General features: G+C 38.2%; 1 protein-coding gene across 3 annotated transcripts in view; it reads right to left on the reverse strand.

Annotated features, from left to right (window-relative positions):
• Window positions 1-23,284, reverse strand: part of Xrn2 (5'-3' exoribonuclease 2) — an 86,546-nt gene that overhangs the window by 58,297 nt on the left and 4,965 nt on the right. For 2 of the 3 annotated variants that reach the window (XM_029567586.1, XM_008841269.3), the window contains exons 2-9: window positions 7,155-7,282; window positions 6,960-7,071; window positions 4,202-4,313; window positions 3,402-3,460; window positions 3,236-3,325; window positions 2,387-2,459; window positions 2,110-2,160; window positions 1,441-1,598 (exon numbers count right to left, since the gene is read on the reverse strand). In XM_029567586.1, the coding sequence (XP_029423446.1) occupies window positions 1,441-1,598; window positions 2,110-2,160; window positions 2,387-2,459; window positions 3,236-3,325; window positions 3,402-3,460; window positions 4,202-4,313; window positions 6,960-7,071; window positions 7,155-7,195 (696 nt within the window). In that variant the 5' untranslated portion in view covers window positions 7,196-7,282. Of the gene's footprint in view, window positions 1-1,440; window positions 1,599-2,109; window positions 2,161-2,386; window positions 2,460-3,235; window positions 3,326-3,401; window positions 3,461-4,201; window positions 4,314-6,959; window positions 7,072-7,154; window positions 7,283-23,284 lie in introns of those variants that run through there. The other variant, XM_029567588.1, reaches the window with a different exon arrangement.

A 23,284-nucleotide genomic window follows, 5' to 3' on the forward strand; every position in this document is an offset into this window, starting at 1 on the left:
TTACAGCCAATTTTGAAAGAGATGCATCTTAGCTCTGGAAATTGTTATTGAATATGTCAATGGTGTTGCAATGAAATGCTTCTTCTAATTATATGGTTATTAAATAAATAATCTTTAAAAATAATAATAAAATGTTTAAAATATAAAAAACAACAACAACAAAAAAAAAATGTAAAAGGTAGGCTGGGCATGGTGACACATGCCTTTAATCCCAGCACTTAGAAGGCAGAGGCAGGCGAATCTCAGTGAGTTCACAGCCAGCCTGGTCTACATAGTGAGTTCCAGATGGCTCAGAGGTTAAGAACAATTAGTGCTCTCTTGCAGAGGACCTAGGTTTGTGCCTAGCACCTACATCAGGAAGCTCATAACCTCCTGTAACTTTACCTCCAGGGGATCCGATGCCTTCTGTTTGGGGGCACCTGCACACATGTGGTGTACATATCTCATGCAGACACACATATATACACATAATAAGTAAAATGTAAAGGAGCTTAAGAGATGGCTCAATAGTTAAAGGCACTTGCTGTTCTTCCAGAAGACCCAAGTTTAGTTCCCAGTACCCACATCACGACTACCTGTAACTCCAAATCCAGGGGATGTGATGTCCTCTTCTGACCACCATGGACACCCACACACACAGCAACACCACATAAATACAGATAGGTAGGTAGGCAGGTAGGTAGGTAGGTAGATAGGCAGATAGACAGATGACAGACAGATAGGTAGGTAGATATAGATAAAAATCGTTTTTAAAAAAGCAAAAAAAAAAAATCTTAACTCATGGGTCAAATCTGAAGGACTTTTGTTTGCCAAGCTATCATCTATGTCCAATAAATATTAATATTTTGATGTATATAGCTCTGACTCCTTCTGTGAGCATATATACACAGATACATGTATACTTTGTTTATTCAACTGCCTATCTGAAAACATATAGTATACTACATTTTTTAATATGCTTTTCATTTTCCCCCCAATACCATATTTCTAAAATAGAAATGCATGTAGAAGGAACTTCATATAGACAAGTAAGCTCAAAATAGAAAATGAGAAAAACTTAAAAGTATCAAGGTATTTATATTTGATTTATAGTTCCTTTCTAAAACTGTAATCATTTGAAACAGGTTACATCATGCATATGCAAGGAGCACCGTTATCTATGAGAATTTGCCTTCATATAAACATAAATTATGTTAACAAAAAAATAAAGTAGGAAGAATGAGTATGTGCAAGCTTTTGAAGGCAGGTTTAAAGTGTATTAAAAGTTGCATCTCTCTGTGAGGAGTAATGTTGGAAAAGTGAGACAGTTTGATTATACTTAGTAAACTGCACATTTTAAAAATGGTTAAAATGGTGTACTTTGTGATATTAGGCATATTTTCCCATGATTAACAGACTTTTTTCAAATGAGACAACTACCATCTATCTCAAAGTTCTTACCTTTCCCTTCTTTTCTCTTGGCAAGCCCTCACAATCCTTGACCTCGTGTCCAAACTGGTTACAAAGAGCACATGGTTTGGGTTTGTTTGGTTTGAATTCTTCTCTAATAATAGTAAAGTTGGGTTCATGTGTAGCAAGGCCAAGCATAATGAGATCAGCTATCAATCAACAAGAAAACAACAAATGAATGGGAGTATTCTGAAGGCGCCGTTACCATAATCAAGGAACTACTGGACAAAGACACAAGAAAAAGCCCAAGGAGCACACAACACAGGTAGCAAAACCAAAGCGTTCCTAGCAGTTCTGTCTACAAGAAGGCATCCAGAGACTGGACCTATGGCAGACTACCACTCTGGATTAAACATGAGGGAAATTTCCTATTGTAAAGATAGTGAAACTATACCTAAAGTTTGCAAAGCATTTTAAAAAATTAACGACAAATGATTAGTGATCACAGTTTAAATAGCAAATCAATAGTAATCCTTTCAAATTTAAAAACAAGCAAGGCATTTTAGAATTTCTAAACGACACTGAAAAAAATCTATCACACAACAACCTACCAACATACTATGGTTCAACCCAAGAAAGTAAATCCTAATCAAAAAGTAAAAGTAAAAAGAAGTTAAAAAAAAAAAAAAAAAAAGGTAAAGTAAAAAGGAAGAAACTCACCATCGGCTCCACACAAACAATGATGAGTATTTGGGTCATGGTTAGGCTGGGCTAAAAAGGAAAGAGCATGGACTTATAGAAACATATCAACACTACAGGAGTATTATACTTACAAGTATTTTCTAATCATTTGACTTTTTGTTTTTTGTTTTCAGGCAGTGCCTGGGCTTGAACCCAAGGTATTCCACATGCTGGACAAGTCCTCTATCATTAAGCTACCCCTCCAGCCTGGACTATCTTCTGTTTAATAGAACATACAATCAAATACTTATTTTACCTCTTTGTCTTCTAATGTAATCCATGATTTTATGTTCTCCTTCACCAGGAGCACTAGCATCAGATAAAATAACCTATTTAAGAAAAAAAAAAAAAAAGGTTTTAGTACTTTTAGCTCACCTCCCCAGTGTCTACTAGCACAAAAAATGGGAAGAACTGAGTATCTTAAGAAAAACTAAGGTGAGTCTACTAATACAGTATTACTAGTGGAAATGTCTCTGAAGGTGTCTGTTACAAACACTAAAACTACATCACTGACTAACTTACTACATAGAATAGAAAAGACTAAAGTATCTAGGTCAGACAGCCATTAGAACCACTGAATGACTCAATCTGACTATTAACCGTTCAGGTTACAGTACCAAATCATGTAAATCCCAGGAGCAATCAATATAAAATACCATTTAAATATAGTTTACCTTGTCTAATTAAACACACTAATTGATCTAAAATTATAGAAAAGTTCACTAAAGTTTTACTTAAGTTTTCATGAGAAATAGTCATTTGTAAATGTTGCCGCAAAACTTTAATCTGCTACACTGGAACCTAATGACAAATATAATTTCTAGTTAAAACTACATTCTTATATATGTACTTTAAAAAATTATGAAACCCATTTTATGGCTTCACAGTGATGATAAAAGAACAAAATTGGCACTGAGAGAAAATTCGGCTATCTAGCATCTGGCCATGCAAGGCAACCCATTTCCAATAACTTGGGAAGCTTCTCTTTTCTCTGACAGTCAACTAGCATTTTATGGGGGGAAAGGATAAATAATATCAGTCCTATCAAAGTGCAGCCTCAAATGATCACTCTAATCTTTCTGAAGTACTGAAATGTGAAACTTACTGTCAAATTTTTCCACCCAGGGTCATTATTTAAACGATCAGCTATGTAATAGCGAAGGCATTTAGCAAGATTGTCCATGAACTCAGTTCCCTAAAATGATAGAAAGAAATAAATTAACCTATCATTTAAGAGTTAGCAGTAGCTAGCAAAGTCTCAGACTACTTACTGGTGTAATACAGTTGCTGTCAAATCTTTCTTTTATTTCTTCTGGAGGAAGAAAGCCACCTAGATAAAAGAGGCAACGCTTTGTTTTCCCCATAAAAAGTGAGGAAAATCAATCAACAGTAAGGCAGAACAACAACAAAAATTTTAAATAAAAAAAAAGGACAATGTTGTCACTTAAGGAAAAATAACCCCTACCCCTTGAGAAGAAAGTAAGATTTCTCTCTTCAGATTTAAATAGAGTTTTGACAAAACTGTCAAACAATATATGGTATACAAAAGATGCTATAACACAGAAAAGTAAAATCATGTTCTTCCTCTGTAACAGGTGAACATGAGCACTGTTTAATGGTTTAATTTTGATAAGAGTTCTTAAGAAATCATTAATATTCTGTCATAAATTCACACAACATCTGAGTTTTAATTTTAAGCCATGACTAAAATAACTAAATATGTACACACTTCAAACAGATTTAAAATGGCACAATAAAAATTTATAAATATAAGCCTACAGAATCTTTTTTTCCAACTATAAAATGCAACTATCTTGATCCAAAAAAACTATGGTTTTCCTGGCCTATTATATTGCTATTTATAGCAGACACCAAATAAATCACTCTGTTAAAACCAACCATATTTCACACCACACACTGGGTTGGGATAGAACCAGTCCCAGTTGGCCTCTGCATCACCCACCGTCTTCCTGAGACTTAGCTCTAACTTAGGTATCCACCAGGAATTTCAAGGTGTTAGGGAACTGCAGGAAAAGAAGAAAAGTCTAACTTCAAGATACACATTCTCTACCTTTTGCCAGTATTTCTTCTCTGACTCGCTGCTTCTCAACTGCTGCTTCCATTCCTTCTTTCGATGCTCTGAACCTCCTTGAACGCTGCTGGTTCATTTTGGCACGTGGTGCCTAAAAACATACATCTCACATTCACACAATGCTATTTAAAATATTCATAAATGAATCTGTACATTATTTTTAATCAGTCATTCTTATAACAGTAGTACACTGAAGTGGAAGGTAAGCAATATGTCTAATATGTCCTAATGATTTTTTAAGAACGCTTATCATGTCTCACATTCACACAATGCTATTTAAAATATTCACAAATGAATCTGTACATTATTTTTAATCAGTCATTCTTAAAACTAGTACACTGAAGTGGAAGAAAAGTAAGCAATATATCTAATAGCCTTTCATGAAAGATCAGGATCCTGAGGACTTAAATCTGAACCTAAAATCGGAACTGAATCAGTTAAGTGACAAGCATGACTAATGGACAAGTACCCACAGGAGATCCGCATCCTAATGCCATTCCCCTGGGTCAGAGTCCTTCAAGGTACCCAAGGACAGCCCACCTGACTCCAAGACCCAACTAGCAAACAAGGAGTAGGTACCGCAAAGCCAGGGTCAGAAAGACCTTTTGCATTTCCATGACTGAAGGGGAGTCTCTAAATCAGGTGCAGTGTTCTATGAAAACCACAAAAAACAGCTTCTGTTTGAGCCGCAAGATGTACTTTATCTACATTACCCATAGCAAGGTTCATAATTATCACTGTATTTTCAAAAAGGCACAATAATCAGAAAGAGAACAATGGAGGGCTGGCAAGATGGCTCAGCAGTTAAGAACATAGGCTATTCTTGCAAAAAACCTAGGTTTGGCCCCCAATACCCAAGTGACAGCAAGAGTCATCTATAACTCCAGTTCTATGGGACCAGACACCTTCTTCTGGCCCCTGTGGGCATTGCACACATGTCGTGTACTTTACAGATATGCAGGCAAAATGCTCATACACATAAGAGAAAAATAAGTTTAAAGAATTTTTTAGCAGGGCGTGGTAGCACACCCTTTTAATCCCAGCACTCAGGAGGCAGAGGCAGGTGGATCTATGTGACTTCAAGGCCAGCCTGGTCTACATAGTGAGTTCCAGGACAGCTGGGGCTACAGAGAGACACTGTCTCAAAAAGACCAAAAAAAAAAAAAATTTTTTTAAAAAAAAAAAAAAATTGTTTAACCTAAAGTTTTTTTTGTTTTTTCGTTTTTTTTTTTTTTTTTTTGTCAAAAGTACTTTTAAATCACTCTAACCATTGGGTAGGTCTGCTAATGACATAAACTGTACAAACAGATTTGGAGGTTCCTAAATTAAATTTCAGGGTTGGAAGGAACTCTGGAATGTCCTGACAATAGCTATACATTATTTCCTATTCCTTTAAATGGTTATCTTCCTATAGCCTTCTCAAGTATCAAGTTCTAAAATCGAAATTTATGTTTTTTAAAAAACGTGTCTGTTCATATGTGTACACATATAAATATACTGGACCAGGGCAGGAATAAAGTTCCAAGATTTTCTTCAAGAAATTTAATTGAGAAGTCAGGTGATGGCACACACCTTTAATCCCAGGACTAGAGAGGCAGAGGCAGGCCGATCTCTGTGAGATATGGTCTACATAGTGCATTCCAGGCCAGCTCAGGCTACAGGGAAACCCTCTCTCAAAAAGACCAAAAAAAAAAAAAAAAAAATTTCATTGAATATGAATTGAATTATAATCCTAACAAGAATAGTCCTGTTTTATTTTGTTTTTTAGTTCAGCTGTAACTATGAGTTTATCAGGTAGCTAAGAATTTTCACTAAGTAAAAAAGAACCACACATAAAAGTTATATATGTTGGATATAAAGTTCTCTGAACTTTCATGCTGGGCATGGTAGCACACACCTTTAAGCTTAGTGCTGGAGAGACAAAGGCAAGTGGATCTCTGTGAGTTTGAGGCCAGCTTTATCTATATAATGAGTTCAAGGCCAGTCAGCATTACAGTGAGATTCTGTCAAAAAACAAGTTCTCTGGACTTCAAAATCATCCCGCTGACCATGAGGGTGTACTAAATCTAGAAAATCTAAGTTGCCAGTAGCTAACATATTTAAGATTATGACTGGCCTTAACTTTTCCTTCACACTGATACACAGTTTATTGGTTGTTCATAATCTAAGCTACTTGACATAACTGTTGTCAAGTCAATATCAGTAAATCCATTCCTAAATCCTTCTGGTCCCAATTCACTGCTGTAGGATACAACCCAAACTCCTAAGTGGGCACGTGAGGTCTTCCCTAACTAATGCTCTACTTCCATTTCAACCCAAAACACCTCAGTTACATGAAATACCAATGTGGTCAAAGGTAGGCATCCATCTCCTACCAGTACCCACTGATCTCTACTACTCTCCATCCTTAAAGAATTGGAACAAAAGTCACCTTCTCTATTTTTTAACCTCCATAATAGCCCTAATTGTCTCTTCTCTCAACACTTTTGCATGTGTTACCTAGTGCTTATAAGTAATTGAACTCACTTATGGGTCTACATCACTTCAAAAGGACAGACATCAATAACCCTAGTATTGTATAGCATCTGTCACAAAATAAGCACTAAATATGTTTCAATGAATTACTGATATATGAGACCTTTTTCTCAAATTCACCGCTGCCAATATTTTTCATTATTCAGCTGACTTTCATTAAGACAAAAATAGAGACTTCTAAATTAATTATTTTAGCACTTACCACTCCATCTATTGCCATGTACAGAAGTCGCCTTGGTCTTACAATATTGAAAAGTCTGTCAATGTACTCAAAAATTGCAACCATCATTTCATCTTCATTTTTTGGTGCTGGTCTACAATGACAAGCAGATGATGTAATATAATATAGTACTTCCTGTGTGCCTTGTGGCATCAGTGACTAAAATGGGTTACATACTTGTCTTCAGGGTGAGTACAGGGATGGATGATTCCATTCATATCCAAATACAGATTATCAAACTCCACATCATTTGGATTAGGTTTACTGGCATCAACTGGAATCTTTACACCATTGCATTCTTTTGGCTATGAAGAGAAATGAGTAATAGTTTGATTGTTCATGTCTAAAAAATGACAGGCACTAGGCTCAATATGAGCCAATTTAATTTCTGAACTGGAAATAAAACAGTTCAAATAACTTTTAAACTACAAGAACTATAAGATAAGTTATTTTATTCCTTAAAACAGATGGAATATAAGTTGGATCTGACAATGTGAGATCGCGTTATCCATTTTCTACACCATTCATATCAACAAGTTCTGTAATTTAACCCAAAATCCTTCTCCACTTCATCTCCTTCCATGTCATGAACATGAGCTACTATACCACACCTAGAAAGTCACCACTGCCTTCCAATGGACTGTCTCATGAGTACTCTCATTTCCAGCCCAGAGTGCAATCTCTAAAATACAAATGCATCTCTCTCTGTCTTGCCTGTTATTCCAATTCTTCCCACATAAAGTAGCTAAAAATGAGCCTGGACTAGACTACTCCTGTCCAAATCACAGGATTACAGAGGCCCTGTTCATTTCTTAAAAGTTCCTAGAAATTTGGGAGGCAGAGGTAGGTAGATCTCTGTGAGTTCAAGGCCAGCCTGGTCTACATAGTGAGTTCCAGAACACCTGGGGCTACAGGGAGACCCTGTCTCAAAAAGACCATTTAAAAAAAAAAAAAGGTCCTAGAAATTGAGTGTAAGAGTTGACACCTGTACCTAGCATTCAGGAGGCTGAGGCAGGAGGACTATCATGAGTTTGAAGTTGGCCTGGGCTATACAGTGAGCTCCAGGCTAGCCTAAGCTATGCAGTAAGTTCCAGGCCAGCCTGGGTTATAGAATAAGACCCTGTCTCAAAGAAAACAACAACGACAAAGTGTCCTGAGAAAATGCTGCCAGTCCTCTTCCTACTGCATCTTTTTTTAGAATGTCTTCTTCCTCTCTACCAATACATCCTTCCTAAAATCTTAATTCTCCAGGGCCTAGACTCAAATCAAAAGCCACTTACTTCATAATACTTGTAACATATCACCTAAGAAATTAACTGTTTCCTTGGAATTTTGCTTACTTTCTTGCAGCATTGCCAGTTTCATAATTAACTTGCCATTTCCCCTCAACTACACTGTGAATTCTTCAAAAAGTAGAGTTGTTAGGGCTAGAGAGATGGCTCAGCCATTAAGAGCATGGGTTACTCTTGCAGAGGACCCAGTTCAGGTTCCCAGCACCCACAAGTCAGCTAACAGCCATCCATAACTCCAGTTCCAGAAGATCTGACACCCTCTTCTAGCTTCTGTGGACACTGCACATATGTGGTATACTTACATGCAGGCAAAACATTTATACACACAAAATAAAAATAAGTCTTTAGGGGCTGGAGAGATGGCTCAGTGGTTAAAAGCACTGGCTGCTCTTGTAGAGGACTTGGGTTTGATTCCCAGCACCCACATGGTGGCTAACAACTGTCCTTAACTCCAGTCCCAGGAGATCCAGTGTCCTTTTCTGACCTCTGCAAGAACTGCACGACATGGGTGCACTTACATACATATAGGCAATACATTCAATACACATAAAATAAAAATAAATTTAAAAACTATAAATAATTTAAAAGTGCATCATGTACACGATAAACTCAAAACATTACACTAAGTGAAAGAAGACAGCCAACCAAAAACCACATATTATATGATCCCATTTATATGAAAAACTCTCAAATGGGAAGCAGCTAACGAATGGACATGGATGGCACTGCTTTAGGGAGGTAATGAAAGTATTCTAAGATTATATAATAGTAATGATTGCACAACTCTGTAAATCCACTAAAAACTGACACTCGTGGGCATGGTGGCACATGCCACTGATCCTAGAACTTGGGAGTCAAAGGCAAGCTAATCTCTATGAGTTGGAGGCCAGCCTGGTATACATAGTGAGTTCCAGGAGAGCCAAGGCTATATTATATAGTGAGACCTTGTCTCAAAAACAAAATAAAACAAACAAAAAGACCACACACCAAGCTACTGACACTTTAAGCAAGTGAATTTCATAATACAGAAGTAAAATGAATGAAGTAGAATGAATGATCAAAATACATGGGTACAAGGCATGCATGTGGTATACATACATACATGCAAACATTCATACACATAAAATAAAAATAATTTTTAAAAAATGGGTCATAGCCGGGTATGGTGGCACACGCCTTTAATCCCAGCACTCAGTAGGCAGAGGCAGGTGGATCTCTTTGAGTTCAAGGCCATCCTGGTCTACATAGTGAGTTCCAGGACAGCTGGGGCTACAGAAAGACCCTGTCTCAAAAAGAGCAAAAAAAAAAAGGGGGGGGGTCACTAGCCTCCAGCCTAGTGCCTAAAACAGCAAGCTCCACGTCAATGGATCCTGCATGCAGCTGCTCAACAATTTTACCTCTGTGACCCCAGGAAAAAAACAGTATGGGGAAGGTTAACACAGGAGGAAGGTCCTAACCTTGGCAAAGGAAGTCCACACATTCCTACTAGGAAAACAACATATTTATCCTGCAAGAGCACTATAAACTTATTTTGTTTGTTTGCTTAGAATTTGTCTCCCTATGTAACTCAGATTGACCTGGAATCAGGAGCCTCTGGCCTATTGGCCTCCCCAGTGCTAGTAAGTGCTGGGAACATGGGCTTGTTCTACTATACCTGGTAAATTATGTAAATTCAGGCTTCCATCCTTCAAAATATTCTGATGTTCAACAAGGGCATTTACGCCACAAAAGCCAAATACCAATGACTCTTCCTGTTTAAAGAAGGGTCTTTATGCAATCAAAAGGTAACTAAAAAGAGCCGCTCTGAACCCTAAAATTGGGTTTATTAACAGTAATTTTTCATTATCATCGAGCATACATTTCATTCTTCTCTTTCTACTCCAAGATCATATAAGACTAATCAAACATATGCCAGACATGGACTTGCATACCTGTAAACCTAACATTCAAGAGGGATATGACAGGAGAGGAGGATCATGAGTTCATGGCCAGCTTGGGCTACACAGAGAGAACTTGTTTCACAAAGTTTTTAAAATTTGAAATTATGGAACCATGATGGAAGAACAGAAGCAGAACTATGGCTAAGAATCATAAGGGATGCCTAAAATACAGAGAACCAGTAGCTCTGACTGAAGAGTGAATGCAGTACCTACAACATGGTAGAGGAGAGATACTACCAGGAGTAAATAAATACAAGAGGATTCCAGACCCAGAAAGGTGCTCAAGGGATAGATAGGTTCTAGAAGACAGACATCAACAACAGTCACAGAAACAGCCAGAAAAGTCAGTAGGGCCAATCACTGCATTCTTCTCTACACATTCCACTCAAGCCCCACTGTCTCAAGGAACTTGAAGGGGCATTCCCAGAGAACATAGGAGCTTGAGTCAGAAGGGCTATGCAATGCCACTGGTTGACCAGTAATTCCCTACTCAAGAGGCTAGCAGTCAAGGTAACTCTGCCTAGCAGGAAGTCTCCTCCTCCCCTGCTTCACAGATAAGAGTCAGAGGATATCCTAAAGAGGCAGTTCTATATTTGTGGAGAAATATACAAAGGTAAGAAAAATATACAAATAATGTCTACAATAGTAATCCCCTTCAACCACAGAAAACATGTTCCAAAGTCCCAAGTGGATAAATGAAATTGTGGGTAGAACTGGACCCTGTATATACTACATTTCACCGTTACATATATAAACTTCAACATATGAATATTTTATTGTTAAAGAATATCCACCGTTTCAAATAAAAACAGTACTTTACAGCTTCTGACAAATCCAAAATAATGTTTTTTTAAAAAAAATTTTGAGTATGTGTTTTGTCTGCAGGCATACATTGCACCCATGTGTGCAATGCCCAGAGGTCAGAAGACGAAGCTGGGTTTCCTGCAACTGGAGTTACAGGTGGTTGTTGGCTGCCATGTGGGTGCTAGGAAGAGCAGTTGCTAGTGCTCTTAAACTGCAGAGCCATCTCTCCAGCCCAGCATCACTATTCTTGGACTTCACAGCTATTCTTAACTAAAATCTCAGCTACTTGAACACAAATCTGACAACACTGCAGGAGTCACTACGATATGGCTAAGTAAGAAGGTGAGTGAATATAAGCAGACAAAGGATGAATCACATCTCAGACTGGGGAACAGTGAGAGATTTAGCATGCCACTAAAAATGGCACACAACTTAAAATTTATTGTTTACTTCAAGAATTTTCCACTAATATTTTCAGACCACAGTTAAATGCAAACTTTGGAAAGGGAAAACACAGATAAAGACAGAACTACTATATAAAATATACTTTCCACAGTTTTTTAAAGTTTATTTTCTTACATTTATCTAACTATTGTATGTATGGGGGAGGGGTGTGTGCCACAGCATGAGTGGAGATCAGAGGGCAACTTTTGGGAGTTGGTTCTCTCCTTCCACCATGTGAATTCCAGGAATCAAACTCAGGTCTTCAGTTTTGGCTGCAAGGGCCTTTAACCAGCTGAGTCATCTGACCAGCCCCATTCCAGTTTTGGGTTCTTTTGTTTTTTTTTTGTTTTTAATTTTATGTGTATGAGTGTTTTGCCTGCATATATATAAGTGCACTGGATCGTGCAACACCCATGGAAGACAGAATAGGGCACTGGATCCCCTGGAACTGTAATTATGCACTGTTGTTAGCAGCCATGTGGGTGCTGGGAACTGAACCAGGGTTCTCTGCAAGAGCAGTCAGTGCTCTTAACTGCTGAGCCATCTCTCCAGTCTCCCCATTCCAGTTTTTAAGTAACCCCCTAAAATGAATTTCATGTCAACTTACTATTGCAGTTAACCTTATACCAGAAACCACTGCTGTCAGTAACACCTAAGCAGATATATTTTTCTTTAAATCTACCCAGATTCAGAAACATTTAGAGAAAGCATGAATCATGCCTAAGGCCAGGATAATGAGTATTCCACTGATGGAAATCAAATTCCAATCTATACAATTCAGTTTCTGATATTTATTAAAGCAGCTTGAAACTTTAGAAAAGAAATATAAACTTTAATATTTGGGGATCAAAAAGCCAAAAGGGTAATGAAAATTTCAAATTACAGTATTTGGGCTTAAAAACTCAGGAGGCATTTTTTTCCCCAGTGCTGGGGATCAGACCCACTACTTCAGGCATGAGAGGCAAGCTCTCCTCGATTTGACTATATATATATCCCTAGTCCCAACCTAGAAATTTTGATGGAGTTGCCAAACAAGAAATTTGACTTCTAGGTGATTAGTGGGGTTCTTTTTCTAAGTTTTATATGTGTTAGATCTTCATTTTTATACAATGTTAGTGAACAAAGACCAATAATTATTACTAACACTTTTTGCTCATGAATTATTCCACTCCGGCCACACAATGCTCTGAGTTCTGAGTACTCCACTTACAAATGAGAACACAAAGGCCTTTAAGTGGTTTTCCCAAAGTCACAGAATTGTCAGGTTCGGGGACCTAGATTGGAACCCAGTAGTCTGACCTGATCAACTAGTTATCTTTAACTTTTCGTAGACATTACTTGTCATTTCACTGCATCCAACATGACGTGTGCCAACGACTACAGTAAACACTATGAAGACACCAAATATACAAGACATGTGAAACTGATCTTTCTTCTCTAGACATGCAATCCCACTAGAGGGATCACTTTCTATTAAGGCAGTAAGGTGCCCTATTCACCTGCTTATTGATAAAAACTAACTTTAAGCGGGGCATGGTGGCACACACCTTTAATCCCAGCACTTGGGAGGCAGAGGCAGGCAGATCTTTGTGAGTTCGAGGCCAGCCTGGTCTACATAGTGAGTTCCAGGACAGCGGGGCTACAGGGAGATCCTGTCTCAAAAAGACACACACACAAAAAAAAAAACCTGGTCAAGGCGGGTGTAGTGGTGCAGGCCTTTAATGCCAGTACTTGGGAGGCAGAGGCAGATGGATCTCTGTGACTTTGAGGCCAGCCTGGTCTACATAGTGAGTTCCAGGCCAGCTGTGGCTACAGGGAGACTATGTCTCAGAAAGACCAAAAAAAAAAAAAATCTGGTCTTTAAAAATTGTTCTGAGAGCAAAAAGTAACCTCACCAAGAAAACCCATGAAAAATGTGGAACTTCATTTGCAAAAGAGTATGGAAAAATTTAAATCTCAAAGCGATTAAGAGCACTGAGTGCTCTAGCAGAGGATCCAGGTTTAGTTCCCAGCACTTACAGACGACTAACAACTGTCTGTAACTCCAGTTCCAGGGGATCCGACATCCTCTTGTTCCCCTTTCCCCACCCACATCCTCTTCTAACCTCCATGGGTGCTTACATACATGGACCAGGCAATACATTGATACACATAAAATAAATGTAATAAAGTAGTTTTTAATTTTAAAAATAAATTTTTTTAAATGTTCAGTTTTTAACAGCAACAACAACAAATAATGGCCAGGCATACTAACAGAATCCCAAATGAACAAACACCGACTAGAAAATAAATAGGATTCATACCCTGAAAAAAAGCAAGTTTGTGCATGACCAGCACAGGAAATTTTAAAATAGTCACTTTAAGCATGCTCAAAGAATTAAAATACAACGGAAGAACTAAAAATATGAAGGCAAGTCATAGCAAATAAAGAATATTAGTAGGAAAAATTAAAAGTGGAAATTTGGATTTGAAAAATACAATAAATGAAATTTAAATTTTCACTAGAGGTACACAAAAGTAGATTTAATTGTAAAAGACAACTGGTAAGCTTGAAGATAGACTCTAATAAAGATCATGCAAGCTGGGAAAGAGGCAAAAGTAAATTAAGAAAATGAATACTAGAAAGAAATACGGGGCACAAGTACCTGCATTAACATGCATACAATGGTTGCACCAGAAGGAAAAGAGAAAGAGGAAGGGTAGAAAAATATTCAGAGAAATAATGGCTGAAATTTTTCCAAACTAAAAAATAATGAACAAAAACAAACCTATATCCAGAAGCTCTATCTCTGTGACCACCAATATAAATACTGTGAACACACCACAGTAAAAATGCTGAAAGATACAAGAAGAGGGAAAACAATGATATAAGGAAAAAGTATTGAAAGAACCAAAGGAAAAAATGCTAAGGATGCTCAAACATGGTGGCACACGCCTTTGGTGCCAGCATTTGTGAAGCAGAAAAGGATCTCTGTAAGTTTGAGGCCAGCCTGGTCTACACAGCAAGATCCAAGCCAGTCAGAGCTACATAGGGAGATCCTGCAAGCAGCCTCCTCCCTCTCAAAAAGCTGAGTAACTTACAGAGAGCCCCAGTAAGATTAACACCTTATTTCTTAGGGTGGAAAGAGGATGAGACACAGTGGTGTGGCATAAAAACAAAAACGTGGTGTGAAGATGAAATAAAGACCTTTCTGCAAACAGAAACAGAATATCTGTAGCTAGCACACTTGACTTCCAAGAAATAGTAATGTTCATCGGGCTGAAAAGAAGCAACCCTATATAATTCAAACTCTACAGCTAACTTTGGAAAAATAAATAATTTTTTTAAAGTAACAAAAGATAAGCCAGGCATGGTATCATGCACACCTTTTAATCCCTGTGCTCTGGAGGCAGAGGCAGAGGCAGAGGCAGAGGCAAAGGCAGGTGGATCTCTGTGAGATTGAGGCCAGCCTGGTCTACATAGGAAGTTCCAGGCCAGCTGGGGCTACAGAGAGACCTTGTCTCAAAAAAAAAAAACAAAAAACAAAACATAGTAAGAAATCACTAATGAGGTTAGAAAGCTGCATTAGAAAATGTTCACTCAGTGCAAAACAGAGTAAGAAAAATTACATGAAACATATAGAAAATAAAAGGTCAAATGGCAGACATAAATCCAACTATATTAACATACCATGACTAGTTTAAATATACAACAAAAAAGAGTCAGTGGATTTAAAAAAAAAAAAAAAGACCAAAATATATCTTATCTACAAGAGACAGAGTTGAAACTTAAAAACAGTAAAAGTTAACAGATAGGAAAAGAAAATTAGGTAAATAACCAACACAAGAAGGCTGGAACTGCTACACTGCAGTAAGTCAAAACAGACTTTATGTATGTTTGTGCTTACTTGTCTGTATGTGCACCACATGCATGCCTTGGATGCCAAAGAGGGAATAGGAGCCCATGGAACTGGAGTTACAGATGGTTATAAACAACCCAATGTGGGTGATGGGAATCAAACCCATGTTCTCTGCAACAGCAGCAAGTGTTCTTAACTTCTGAGCCATCTCTCCAGGCCCCGAAATAAGACTTTGTATTTTTTAAATTACATTTTATTTGTTTTGTATGCGTTGAACAAGGGTCAGAGAACATAAATGTGCCACAGCACCTGTGTGGAGGTCACCTATGTGCAGAGTCCTCTCCTTCTACCATGTGAATTCTAGGAATCAAACTCAGATTGTTGGGCTTGGCAGCCATCTCATCAGCTCCCTAAATAAACTTTAAAACAAAAAACTGTTACTAGATGGGGCTGGAGAGATGGCTCAGCAGTTAAAAGCACTGACTGCTCCTGCAAAGGACCCAGTTTCAGTTTTCAGCACTCACACAGCAGCTAACAACCACCCTAATTCCAGTTTCAAGAGATTGGATGCCTTCCTCTGGCCTCTGTGGGCATTGCACACACAAGGTGCACTTGTGTACATACTGGTAAAACACTCATACACATAAAAATAAATAAATCAGAAAAAAAGTGTTACTAGACAAAGACAAACATTTCATAATGATAAAAAGTCAACCCAGAAAGCCTGTAATCCCAACAGTAGGGAAGTTGACACAGGAATGTCAGCACAAGTTCAAGGCCAACTAAGGCTACACACAGTGTGTTCACGGCCAGTATAAACTATATTGCAAGAGCCTGTCTCATAACAACAAAGTCGACCCATCAAAAAAAAGTTTAACAATTACAAATGTGTATACATTTAATTAGCCACCCAAGTACACGAAATTTTTAAAAAATGAGACACAACACTGACAGTTGGGAACTTCAATACAGAAACTAGAGAAAAACAACATGGAAATAGATGGCTTGACTACTACCATAATTAACTAAACTTAACAGACATACATAGAATACTCCACCTAACAACAGAAAACACATTCTCAAGTGCACATCAAACAGTCTATCTTTAAAAAAAAATGCGTATGTGTGTGCACCTATGTGTGGGTATATGTTTGTGAATGCTGTGTCCATTGAGGCCCAGAGCATCAGAATGCCCTGGAGCTGGAATTACAGGCAGTTGTGAGCTGCCTGATATGGGTGCAAGGAACCAATCTCTGTCTTCAAGGGCAGTATGTCTTTTAATTACCTGGTCATGCAACAATTTCTTAATGAATTTAAAAGCACACAAATAAAAAAAATATATATATATATATATTCTCCAATCACAAGTGAAACCAGAAATCAGTAATAGAAGGAAATTTGACAAATTCACAAATATGTAAATATGTGGAAATTAAGTAACATATTCCTAAAAACCCAATGGGTTAAAAAAAAAAAAAGACGGGGATCAAAAAGTATTTTGGAAAAAAAAATGAAGATACACCATACCAAAATTTGAAAGCTATATTTACATTTCAGAAAGAAATTTGTAATTGCAAACACCTAAATGAAGAAATATCTTAAAGGGCTAGAGAGATTACTCAGTGGTTTAAGCACACTGACTGCTCTTGCAGAGGACCTGGGTTTGATTCTCAGCACCCACATGTTGGCTAACAACGGTCTGTACTCCAGTTCCAAGGGATCTGACACTCTCTCTGGCCTCTGCAGGCATTACACAAACATGGTGCACCTACATACACACTCATACAAAGAAAAGAAAATAAATATATTTTTCTAACACCCAGACAATGATATAACGAGGGAAAAAAAAAAAAAAAACACGAGATGAGCACCTTGTGTGATCATCAATGCAAAAGCCCTCAACAAAGCACCAGCAAATAAAAGTCAGCAATATATAAATGGATTAGACACCAGGACCAAGTGAGAGACTTAGCACATGAATGCAATCAAAACTCAATGAAATATCATACCAATACCAAAACCACCCTGAGCTACATAATGGGACCGTTACAGAAACCAAAACACTCTGAGACATCTGGGAACACAAACCTGACTGGATAAGCTTTAGATAGAATGCATGAAATTCAGTGGGAGGGCTAGTGAGAAGTGCAGATAGGGCAATGAGTCTAAATATGATTAAGATGTACTGAATAAAATGCACAAATATTCAATAAAAATATTTTTTAAATAAAAATTATATAAAAATAAAATAGAAAAAAAATTACACATAGAGAGATCGAGCAATAGTTCAGCAGTTGAGAATACTTGCTGCTCTTCTAGAGGACCCAGGTTTGGTTCCCAGCACCCAAGTCAGGTGGCTCACAACACTCTAGGGGATCCAAAGCTCTCTTCTGGCCTCTACCAGCACACAGGGACATGCACACTTGTGTACCCACATGCACACACACAAATAAAAAAATCTTTAAAGAAAAAAAACACATGAGATACCATGACATTAAGCTTCTGCAGAGTGGAGGAAGCAATTGCATGACAAGAAAGTCTACCGATGAGAAAAGTTTCCACCAATTATTCATCTGATAGGGCACTGAGAACTTGGAAAAACTACACACAGAAAAAAACCGCACCTACAAGTACAAGTATCCAATAAACATGAAAAAACGGTCCAATGTCCTTAGCCATCAGGAAATGCAAATCAAAAATACACTGAGATTCCAGTCAGAATGACTATCATCAAGAAATCAAGCAACAAATGCTGACAGGGATACAGGAAGCAGTGACACACTTAAAAGTGTAGGACTACAGCCATTATGAAATTGAACGTGGAAGGGCCTCAAACACACACACACAACCATTTGATCAAGCTATTATATCACTCCTGGGTATATACCTGAAAGAATCCAAGTTAACATACAATAGAAATTATTTGCACAAAGATGTCTACTGAGACACAATTCACTACAGCCAAGTTATGAAAATCATCCAACAGATCAATGTGTAGTACATATATACAATGGAATATTATTCAGCCATAAAGATGAAATTATGCTGTCTGTAGGAAAATGTATCAACTGGAAATCATTGTGTTAAGCAAAATCAGCTAAGTTAAGACAATTAATGTATGTATTTTCTCACATAAAGAATCTAGACTTTTGCCACCCACCTCCAAGGTAACGGAAGGGATAAATAAAAGTGCATAGCATACATGTATGAGAATGCAATAGTGAAATTCACTGTTTTAATACTCTGTGAGTATGTGACTGTGTGTGTGTGTGTGTGTTTACACAAAGCTGGGCACAACAATACATGATCATAACCCAGCACTCAGGAGGCAGGATCATGAGTTTGGGTAAGGCTGGGCTACAAGGAGATTTTGTTTCAGGAAAGAAAGAAACAAACTATCCACACATGTAACAATATAAATTATCTCAGTATCTAATCATGGGGCATGAAAGTAAATGAGCCACGTAAAAAGGAGGACTACCAAAATGCTCAACTGGGTAAAGGCATTAGCTTAGAAGGAAAGAACACAAAGTTGTCCTCTGACCTCCACCTACGCTATGGAGCCCATGCACTCACATACATGCATGCGCACACAAAATTAAAAGACTTAAAAAGATGCTGAATGAAGGAATTTATGCTAATTTTAGAAAATGGAGGCATATCTACGGAATCAGTAAAGGAAAACAGAGTTAGAGAATGACAGACAAAAGAAAACTCCATAGGACCAATAGCCAGAATGTAAAAGAAAAGAAAAAAAAGTAAAGAAATGATCAAATAGCATTTCCTAAAATTGAAGCTGACTCTTGATTCAAAGGTGTCAAGTACTAATCAAAATATATTTAAATTTAAAATGAAATCTGGGGCTGGAGAGAGAGCTTAGTGGTTAAGAGCACTGGCTGCTCTTGCAGAGGACCTGGGTTCAGTTCCCAATACCTAGATGGCAGCTAACAACTGTCTATAACTCCAGTTCTAGGGTATCTGGCCCCCTCTTCTGGCCTCTGTGGGAATTGCATAATACAGGCACACAATACATGCAGGCAAAACACTTGAACACATAAAAATAAATAATTTTTTAAATGAAATCTGTATCTAAGTACATAATCAAACTCAAGAGAGGCTGAGCATGCTGGTGGTGCTTGTAACCACCTGGGAAACTGAGGCAGGAGAATTACTTGAGACTCTTAACTTTGATGCCAACTTGTACAAGATACGGAGAAGTCATCTCAAAAAAACAAAATTCAGGGGCTGGACAGATGTTTCAGCAGTTAAGCATACTGGCTGCTCTTGCAGAAGACAGGTTAGGATTCCCAGTACCCACATGGTGGGTACTACTGTCTGTAACTCCAATTCCAGGGGATCTGACACTCTTCTAGCTTCCATGGACACTGCATACATGTGATGCACTTAGATATATGCAGACCAAATGCTCATACACATAAAAAGAAAACCCAAAAAGCCAAATTCAGACTACTCTCCTTTGAGAAGCTCCCCTCCCACACACACACACATTCTTGGGTATATCTCTCTTCCTGAACACCTTTCTTTCTCTTTACCTTAGTGCCTAAATGCTGTATTATAATCTCTTAATAAACAACTTTGCTTCCAAAATCAATTCAGGAAAAACGTTTATCAACTCTGGACAAAACTAAACACTTCAGCACTCTGTTGTGGAAGGAAAGGGGGGACTCACAGGCCCTACTCCTCCCAGAAGATTCACACACAATCAGTTGTAGACTGAGGAGGAGAGGGGCATTTGGCATGGCCACTGGTAAGGCACCCATGGTCCTGTACACAAACTCTCACCTACATTTCTCTAGAGAGCCTTAATGAAACTCCCTGAGTCACATATACACAAAAATGACATGAAAGCAGAAGGGTGGCTAGTTGGAAAGAAAGGGATTAGCAGGAAGTGTACAAAACAGGACAAGACAGGTAAGGCAGAGCTGAATGTGATTGAAATATATTATACACATGTGTGAAAATGGGATGGTGAAATTGCTCTTTAAACTTAATATATGCTAATAAAAAGTTTTTCAAAGAATTAAAAAAAACTGATCAACACAGAAGAATGAAAGTAGAGGGCCATAAAAATTAGGAACAAGGTGGTGGGAAGATGGTTCAGTGGTTTAGAGCACTGGCTGCTCTTGCAGAGTAGCTGGATTCAGTTCCTACATGGTGGCTAACAACTGCATGTACCTCCAGTTCCAAGGGATCCAACACCCTTTTCTGACTTCTGTGGGCATTGCATGACATGGGTGTACTTATACACATGCAGGCAATACACTTATACACATGCAATAAAAATAATAAATTTTTTTTAAAAAATTAGGAATACAGCTTTCTTGACTTTTACACTGGCTCTGACATTTATTAGCTAAGCATATTACTGACTCCTTTCTTTTCAACTGAAAAATAATAAGTAGTATCAGTCATGTAGTTGTTATAAGCATCTAACAACCTAGTGTCTGTAAAGTGCTCAGAATAATGCCTGATATATGGTAAATGCTACAAAAGTGTTGGCTAAATAAATAAAAAACACATTGTCAGGCATGGTGGTGCAGGCCTTTAATCCCAGCTTGGGGGGGGGGGTGCAGGTGGATCTCTATTAGTTCCAGACCAGCCCAGGCTACATAGTGAGACCCTATCTCAATAAATAAGCAAAATAAAGTAAAACTGTTATCGAACTTGTCATAAACAATAATAGCTGAAAAGCAATGCTTTCAAACTAGTTTTCAAACCTGGATTCATGATTACTCACGTCGATAGGATAAAGGTATTTGGGGCTACAATGACAGAAAATTCTTATCACACCCAGGCATTTCCTAAGAATTCAATTCAAAAACAAAAAAAATGAAGGTAAGCTTTAAGTCAAGAAAGATGGTTATTTAAGCAGCAGTAATTCCCAGAAAGCATACAGAATAACTACCTGTGACTGAAGCAGAAAAAAAGTCAACTCCAAGCTAGGGGTGGTGGTGCACCCCTGTAATTCCAGAACTCAGAAGCGCAAGCAGGAGATCTGGAGTTTGTGGCCAAGTAGTGAGACCTGGTCTCCAAAGTGAAAATGAACAAACAAGCAAACATACAAATACAGAGAGAATGCCTGATAAAATAATTTGGATGGGGAAAAGATATAAAAGGGAGGGGTACTCTAGAAAAAGAAAAGCAAGCAAAAAAAACAGTATATAACAGTCAACAGTAACACTTCACTTCCCAGTTCCTACAAACACTAACAATTTTGAAAGCAATCAATTAAAAAGTACAGCTGACAAGGTGGCACGAAGGACAGCAAGGGAAGAAAAGCAAACATCAACCTTAGAAACTAGTATGTCAATGGATACTTTATATAGGCAACTGATTTTATTTTTACACCCACTTCCCAGATGGCACCCTCCCATAGCCTCCCTTCCCCCACTGGAGCCCTTATACTCTGATATCCCTGCTACTGTCTGCTGTGTTGTCGGCACCCCCAGCAATTCCCCACTACTTGCCCTTCTGGTGAATCTAGTCAGCCTATCTAGAGGTGTTTGTTTTAGGAGGGTCAGCTTTTCCTCATCTAGCAGCAATCAGTTGTCAATATTACTTTAGATAAGATTAGGATCTGCTGTTCATTTTCCCAGTTCTATGATGGGTTACTGTCTGGGAGTCTCTTTGGCCACCCTGGCCAACAACTCAAAAGAAGGTATCTCCTATCTGGCATTGTTGCTTGTTATGTAGTCTTTAGCTAAACATATGGACTCTTACGAAATTATATTGGCCCCCTTAATTTTTGGTTATACTTTCCTTTTGGGTGTTTAAGGCCATACAGTTGGTCCAGACAAATCAATTTATTTTTACTCTTAAGGTCATTTGAGGATCTGTTCCTCAGGGGCACATGGCCCTGGGAGGAGCCCCTTACTCAACCATGGTTGGCTTCGCTTGGAAGCAATGGAGGAGATGATTCCTCTGTGTTGACCCTCCTTTTTATAGACTGGACACTGGTTCAAGTCCATCTGTGGGGTCTCCTCAGCCTCCTTGATCAAGAGGACAGGTGACTCACCACCATTATAGACATTTTGAGAGATGCTCACAGTCCCCTGGAACTAGTCGACCTAGGAGGGCAAGGAGCAAAAAGTGTCCTTTGTGTCCCTCTGACCAAATTATTATAGGCCTCAAAGTATGTCGTTAAACACCCAAGAATGTTAGTTCCACCAGTCTGGTATTTTTAATTACTGTGTGTCATGTAGATAAATCTTGGGCAAAGACTAGTCAACTGATTATTTTTTAAAGGGGGAGCTGCTTACAAAGTTTATCAACAGAAGATACATAATAACTGGCATTCAGAAGATGGGGGCCTATGAAAATGTATCTAATTTCTCTATCATAAGTAGAATTAGATAGACCTAAAAACCTAAAAATCAAACTTAAGCATACATAAAGAGAACCAAAAATTAAAAGCAGCAGTCTCTGGAGAGCAGGCAGGACAAGAAAGGGTGGAGCAAGAAACTGTTGCTTTTCACTTTGGCCCAAGAGAAGGCAAAGTTTGGAAAAAAGTTTTACCAAGCAAATAATCAAGTTTGGCGATTTGTCTTCTGAGAAAAGCGTATCAAATATTGGGACTTTGACCAAAACAAAGCTTTTGGTTTCTCATACAATAAAGTTAAGAAAGTAAATAATCTAAGCAAAAGAAATACGCAGACGGATACAGACAGGTACTGAGTTCTAGCGCCAAAAGTGTGAGGGGACATGTGTGCCTGGAACTTCCCAATCCTGAAATTCGAATTGGAAGTACAAAGTCGAACTCGGACAGAATCACGGAAACGATGAAGGCGAAATTCAAGAATCGAACGGTTATGAGTCTACCAATCAACGAACAAACAACAAATAGGGTGCTCCTGAGAATCCTGACCCCGAGCACTGTCTCCAGTCTTTGTAACCAGCCGCTACCCGCGTACAGTGAACAGCCGCAAACTGCCTGGATGGTACAGTAACGCGGAAGAATTCGCCACTTA

The sequence above is a fragment of the Nannospalax galili genome, unplaced genomic scaffold (assembly GCF_000622305.1).
Source record: "Nannospalax galili isolate Female #2095 unplaced genomic scaffold, S.galili_v1.0 scaffold510, whole genome shotgun sequence".
NCBI classification, from domain to species: Eukaryota; Metazoa; Chordata; class Mammalia; order Rodentia; family Spalacidae; genus Nannospalax; species Nannospalax galili.